The sequence below is a fragment of the Corvus kubaryi genome, unplaced genomic scaffold, assembly GCF_017639235.1.
Source record: "Corvus kubaryi isolate FWS band 111438036 unplaced genomic scaffold, C.kubaryi_AGA036_p1.0 69, whole genome shotgun sequence".
In the NCBI taxonomy this organism is placed as follows: Eukaryota; Metazoa; Chordata; class Aves; order Passeriformes; family Corvidae; genus Corvus; species Corvus kubaryi.
In genome coordinates this window covers 9,649,803-9,657,134 of record NW_024582057.1, presented here as the reverse complement: position 1 = coordinate 9,657,134, position 7,332 = coordinate 9,649,803, and the positions used below count along the sequence as shown (strand labels likewise).

At 39.9% G+C, this 7,332-nt stretch overlaps 1 protein-coding gene across 1 annotated transcript in view; it reads left to right on the top strand.

Moving 5' to 3' along the window:
- MYLK4 (myosin light chain kinase family member 4) overlaps positions 1-7,332 on the top strand; it is a 77,936-nt gene that overhangs the window by 12,483 nt on the left and 58,121 nt on the right. Inside the window, exon 2 of the mRNA XM_042049055.1 lies at positions 1,583-1,841. Within this exon, the coding sequence (XP_041904989.1) occupies positions 1,583-1,841 (259 nt within the window). The remainder of the gene's footprint in view (positions 1-1,582; positions 1,842-7,332) is intronic.

The window sequence follows — 7,332 nt, the reverse complement described above, 5'->3', positions numbered from 1 at the left end:
GAGAAGAAAATCTCATAAAGTGTTCTTTCAGCTGATCGCAATGGAAAGGGAGGGATGCCAGAACTGTGAAAGCTGGTGAGAGATGCTAAAAGCAGCAGCCTGGACATTTTTACATACTGGGTGCACAACTACTTCAGATGATGAATGCCTTACAGTCCCATGATAGTGTCCCTGCATCTCCCATATTAACAGCACAATCTAGGACTACAACAGCATGGTAGCAGGGATCTCTCTGGAAGGCTCATTTGAAAACTTCAAGCTTGCATGGTTCCTTGCTGTCCATCATCTGTAAATGTCACCACTCTCCAACCATCTCCTGTGTCACATGGGATAGCATGTGGCATCTTTCACATCTGGGAAGTTTGCAGGGATAACTGTGGGTAGAGCAGTTAGTTGGTGTAGGTACACATTTAATCTGCTGCACGTGCACAGATGTGGGGTCAAAACACTAAGGAACATTTTCTGTTAGAAGGTGTTTGGGTAAAAAATAACTGATTTAATTGGGTCTTTGTTGTACACTCAAAGCTGTTTCTCTGTGCTGCCAATGACTGTAAAGTTGTATAGAAATTCTTAATTACACCATATAATTTATGGTATTTATGCAAGTTAAATTGAAAACTATGAGTTGTGTAATGAGATTTAACAGATTCAGCTTTCTAGAGCTAAGGCATTAGCACTGTGCTTTTGTAGCTGCATTTCCAGTACAGCAAAGGAAGGGTTGCAATAATAGCAATGGAAATGTTTTGGTCCTCTATTTCCTGGGTGTAGAAAGAGATGCTGAAATTTTAGAGTAGTTTCTCTTACTCTTTTACAAAAGTTAGTTGTTCAGAAGGACATATATTCCAAGTGTAGCCAAATGATTACTTGAGGTGGGAACCCACGACCTTGCTGAGGAATAAAAGCCTTCTACAGAGAGTCAGTGCTAACAGCTTGACTTGCAAGTGCCTTCCAACCAATCCTACCATTAGACAAGCCTCAATGATCCTACATCCTGTACGTATCAGGCACATTGCAAGGTCCTGCAGTGGGGAAGAATCCAGCTGAGGACTGTGCCCTTCTACAGCCTTCAACAGAGGGCCAGAAATTGCCACCATTTTGGTAACTACCTATTTTTGTGGTACAGGATAGTGGGAAGAGAGAGGAAAGGACTGTGTTCAAGCCTGTACTACTTTGTTTGGTATCTAAAATCTTTCTGGACTTGATAGCAGGGTCCTTGCATATCAGCTTACTGTAACTGCAACAGAAAAGAAAATACGTTGAGCAACAGGGAAGCACTAAGGTGGCTAAAAAGTGAGGAATGCTCCATAAGCAAGTTCTGCAGCAACAGCAGTAGGTATTGATTTAATTGAGCTAAATAGTTTCTATGAACAAATTAAATTATATTGGTCTTGTAGCCTGCTTGAATTATCTGGTGTTCAATGTAGAATGGTCTCTGTGAACAGCTAGTGCCGTATACTTTGTGTATTTGTTCAGCAAGTATAAGGAGAGAGAGTTGAAATACAGAGTGTTGCAACACTTTTTTTTGGAAAGCCAAAATGCATGAATAACACTGAGATCTCTTATTTGTCTTTCTTTTGTACAGCCAAGAAAGAGGAGAAATCAGAAGTTACGAGTGTTCACTGGTTTATGAGTCTAAGGTGGAGAGGAGAACAGACAGTAAATTAACTGGACATAGTATGAAGCTACTTAAGATTAACAGGCTGGAAGAGATAAATACACGATTCAGCGCAAGCAGACTAGAAAAAGCAGCCTTTTTTCAGAGTGTGGAGAAAATGAAGATGACTAGAAGCTTTCAGGAAGAAAAATTCAGTGAATCAGATCCTGGAACAGAAGATAAAAAGGTAACTAACTGCATAATTAACTTTGTTTTCCCAAAGTACTGCCTCTTTTTTCAGCTAGTTAAGGAGTTTACTATGTGTATTTCCCAGTAGACTTGAATTTTTCATCATCATCTATCAAAATGTATTGTAGCTGTGAAAGACTGTGTTAAGACCTGATTATTGAGAGATGCCTCTGCCCAAATTAAAGTGCAAATGAGACTATGCCAAAGTCAATAGTATGGATTTTATTTAATAATGAATTTGAGGTAGAGAGATAAAAATGGAAAAGAGGGGAAGAGAGATCAAGTAGAAACTAGTCACCACCTCTGAATCATATGGTGTCCCATTGGTCCTTTTTCACCCGTGGTTTCTCAGTGGTGGAGGTCCTGAGGTCATTCAACACTTTTCACTATTTATATATCTTAGCAAAGAAAGGAATTAAGGTCTTTCAATGAAGTTCATTGGCTACACAGTTCTCTTACTCTATTGGTTAAATGATTTCCTCACTTCTAATACTAAGTAATGCACATGCTCAGTCTTTCTCTTCTTTTGGGTCAGTGGGTTTCTTGAGTTGTGGGCAGTTGCAATCTCCCCCTGCTGCAATTAATTTTTACCCAGTCAAAGCTGATTTCAGCACAGTTGCTGAGTTGGCTTTCTTTGTGGCCCATAAGTTCTGCAGTCTTTGTGTCCATTTTCAGTGATACATTCTTCTCCCCCAGCTTTGTTAACCCCTTCCTCGGTCTGAGATAACACTCAGACAATAGTAACGTATTTATCTTATTTCAAGTTCTTGAAAGTTACAGTGGCTTAACTGTTTGGGGGAGGGCTTTGGTGGTGGAAGATGCCATCTCTCCCATAACTTGGGATATAAACAGTTGCTTCTTTACACAGTTTGCCACACTGGGAATTTTTATGTGGATGAATTCCCGAATATGTGCTAGCCAGATCTCTCCTCTGCCAGGTCTGGAGTTAGCCCCACACTGCTGCCCTGTTCTGTGCTTATCTTGTGGCCGAGTCCTTTTATGGCCCTAACAGTGTTTGGGACAGGCAACTGTGATCTTTAGGTTCTTACAGACTGGTCAGCATCTTTTAATCTTTTGTGTTCGTAGAAGCAAACACATGTGTTGTTATTCTGGGGTTTAATTACTACTGGACTTAATATTCAGAAATTGTAAAAGGGTTGTGTGTTCTCTTCAAAATCAGAAGGTAAACATGGATTTTGTTGGATTCATGTTTTGAAAGTACATGTCTAACAGCTCTGGAGTTGTGGAGATTGAATGAATTCGATGGAAAAAGCAGATTCCCCAAAGGAACTGAGGCAGCTTTGTCCTTTGCTTCCCACTGCCTGGCGAGCAGAGTACGGTTACATGCTGAATGTCACATTGCAGGGCTGAGTGTTGTCAGTGTAACTCTGTTCTCCACCTGTCTCCACTAAGAACGGTGCTGGGCATCATGGTATGGGGTCTCTGGTAGGAAAATGACTCTGTGATCAGCCAAAATGTGTTTAGAAATAATAGCACATTTCCTTGTATTCTGGGTTTTTCTATGTGAGAATCCAGAGGAAAAAGTATTTTTATTGACACATCATTTAGATAAGAACTGAGAAAATCCACTTGCAGTAGGAGACTAAGAGATTAATTCTACATACCAGTTTTTGAAAAGACTTGAAAAATTTGTGCTGTGGCTGTTTATTTGCTGCTTGTGCTGATATGGTAGAGCAGTTTTTCAAGTATTCTGAGTATTTTTGTGTTCAGATGATACCCTGGAGCATTGGTGTAAAGGAAATTTCATGGTGTTTCCGTTTGTATTATCAACTCAAGAAACTGAATTTTTAATACTCCTTCATCTGTTGAGTCACTTCTGTTCAAAATTATTCCAGTCTTCAGTAAGGTACTACAATTTTTACTTTGTAGACATAGAAAGAGAACTTCATATTGAAACAAACAGATCATATTTCATATAAGTAGGACGTGTTTATTTTGGAGAGTTTCATTTAGTGTTACAGTGAAAGTGAAAATTAAAAAAACACCCCCACAATTGGGTGGTTGGAGTTCGGGAGATGTTATTGGCTCTTTTAAGAGAGTATACTTCCAGTGTGAAAATAACAAGTTGCACAAGTGATACAGCAAAAACTGCTGTTTCTTCTGTGTAGCTCTTCCTGTGGGCCTAATGGTCAGCAAAAGGACTGAGAGCTGCTTTGCCTGTGTTAATGTATCTGAGCTTGATGCTGAATTGCAGATAGTCACTAAAGGTGCTGGGATTTTTCACCACTTTGCGCTTCAGAGTCTCTTGACTCATGGTCTTGATGTTTGCTTCTTTAGTCTGATGGTTGGAACTGGCCCTTTCTTAAGAGTGCTGTAAGAAAGGGTAGGGAGTTTTTGGTGGTGCAGTCGAGGAGAAAGGAATACATTTAGAAAATGAACAGCTGGTGGCTAATTGCAACTTGGAGAAATAGCTCTGTATTCCCATTTTAGCTCATCAGTCTCCTGGGAGCAAGACTTCAAAGGTGAAAGACAATCTAACTGAACTCTGGTAATATACCTCACTAGAGTGAGGCTTCCAGATACATAAACATTGGTTATATTTCTCCTAAGCTTTTAAAACTTGACTTTCACACAGCATTTTGGTTTGTTTATTTTTTTTTTCAGGAATTTCTCAGTGGGATAAAAAATTGGGCCCTAACTGTCTGTTAATATTGATAAAAGGAAAACTAAGACCTTCCCTTAAAAGTTCTTAGCTTGGTCTGCTGGCCTGATGAGCAGTTTTATTTTATTGATCAGGAAAGGAAGGAAAGAAGAGGGTGTTGGCAGGAAATATAGTAAACCTTGCCCAGGTGTATGCACTTATGTGTGTACTTTCTGTTGATGAAGGTGAAAGCAATGACAAAACATCCACTCACTTAAATGGAAATGTGTTGGAGCTCAAGAGACCATCTAGGGGAGAGTGGTCAAAGTCTGTATTTGCTGGAGGAAATAGTTCTGTCTGAAACGACCTGATTATAATTAAAGAAGAAAATGATCCACTTCCTCAAAACAACTATTTTTCTAGACTTCGTTTTTTGATATATATAAAAGCAAACATATTTTTCATCTTTTGGTACCGGATATTTTTATAAAAAACACCCAATCCCAAACACAATGTTGTAGCAGTAGTAGTAATAACAGTAATAATCATCATCATCGGCACCATAATTTCATAGCTATTAGAAGGCTACTATGGAAAGCAAACCCCTCAATCGTTGACCATCAATTATGAGTGATTGGTGCTGTCGAGAAGTTGTGCCGTCGGTGCCCTCTAGATGGCACCCTTTGCCACTCCAGCTCTCAATTGACCGTTTCCCCCTTGGACAGGATGGCGAAACAACTCATGACAAAACTTCTCCTTACACGTTTTGCGTGTGCTTTGTTCAGATTGCTCTCTCGTCCCCCAGTTGTACTGTTGGCAGCACGTGTCTTTGTATCTTGGCTGAGTTATATCTTTAATGAACATGAAGTTTTGCTTCAGGTTATACATTAGCAAGTAAGAGACTTTTTGTTTTGATGTTTGAGAACCAAATTAAAGGAAGACTAAAAATCCAGACCTGTCCTTGACCCATTGCACTTAATAGACACACGAAGGTGTCTGAACGTGCCGGTCCAAGGGAGGGGGTGGCACAGGTTAGGAACAAGCAGGTATGAGAAGGTGAAATAATTGCTTTTGACAAGAGCACCAGCTTGTGCAAATGTAAATTGATTGTGAAACTGCCACACAATTGGCCCAGCTGCATCAGGTCCCAATGAGCTCCACATTTAACACCTGGACTGCTTTTGATGGCCCAGTGAATGCTGCTCACTGTTGGTCATCACATCTTCTGGCTCTTACCTCTGGCTCTTTCCTGGTTAGTATTTGGTGTCAGAATGCAATTCAAATTGTTTGATCTTGAATTGTTATCTGCAAAAAGTGGTCATGAAATAATTACCCAGTGTGGGTGGGCTAACTGGGTAAAGAGGAGCCTGGGAGCTTCTATAGTTCTGAACATCACTACTATAAAACAATCAAGTTGCACATGTGAATTGTGGAGCCGAGGTTTAAACACAAGTCACTAATCCCAAAGAAGATAATTTTACAGCATTTTCTATGAAAAACTATCCTTTTTCTGATATTCTGAAAACAGTTTAAGGACTAATTTATAAATATTTAGTTCATCTAGAACTATTGGATACCCTCAGTATTTGGTGTTCAGTTAAGCTAGGCCTGGGGGTGGCTAATTGTCCTCTAATTCCCTGTTTCCAGTCAGAAGATGAGTATTGTCTCCTTTGAGCCTCTTTTCACCTCCTTCACCGCCACCACCCTTTCTCTAGCAGTTACTTTCCTTGCAGGTTCTGTGCTGGAAATGACCGTGGTGGTAACAATACTTTAACAAGTTCCTTTTTCCGGGGGAGGCCAGAGTCATGGCAATATTTTGTACAGAGAAAATATGGTCACTGATTAACTTCAAATAAATTTCCTCTGCTCCCTAAAACAGTTCAAGATCTTGAGCTATTTATTTTGACAGAAACCTGTTTCTGGTTTTACAGTTTTAGTCAAGAATGGCTTTTTAACAAAACCCTGGAAGGGACTCAGTACATTTATAGTAAAACTTCTTAACTAATGAAGAAGAGATCAAAACCATCATAGCTTTCTTCAGCCTTGAAATTGAAGCACCGTGTCTAAAGCTTGCCTTGGTATGGTCAGGAAATTGGAAGTGGACTTCAGCCAAGTTTGGGCCCATTTTGTTTTACCAAGCGCCTTTTCAGCTTGCTTGGAATGCTGTCATGGGATACTGCGCTGCCAACTTCAGCCTGGCACAGCTTACAGAATATCCTTTTTGTGGTGCCCTCTTCACGTCCCAAGTTCATGGCACTCTCTTGTCATGTGCCAATGTGTGTGATTCCGTGATTCCAGGTAGCTTCGTTTTACCTAATGCTCCTGGCTCCCATGCTTGTGAGAATATTTGTCTGTCGTTCTTAGTAAGAAAGAAGGGAATATCAATGTTTCCCAGCTGAAAAAACCTATCACTAAACTGACCCTTCCCAACATAACAGCTACATACAAACTCAAAGGTGGCTTGAGAGTGCTCTGGAGTCACAGAAGTCAGAAGCAGACTGAGGAAAGGACAACAGTCATTAAAATTTTTTAATCTCATGACTTTCTTTTCCAAGCGATATCATGATTTTTGTAGGCTGATTTGCGAATTTTAAGCACTTGAGATTTCTGGTACTCATATTCTTTGCTTATTCACCTCTGATCAGGTAAATACCCAAGCAGAGAAGAAATGGTGCTGTTTCTTCTTACTGCTTCATCTTCTACAATGACTCTTAGTGCGCTGTAATTAATGGCACCTGTTGCATTGAAGATGTATAATCCTTACATATAGGAATTCCTTCCATAAGTATAGACCTGAGACCTTATGTAATGGTTCTTCACAATCCTTACATATATCCTTATGTGTTAGACAATAAACCCCACCAAGCTATGTTCCTCAGATTTTTAT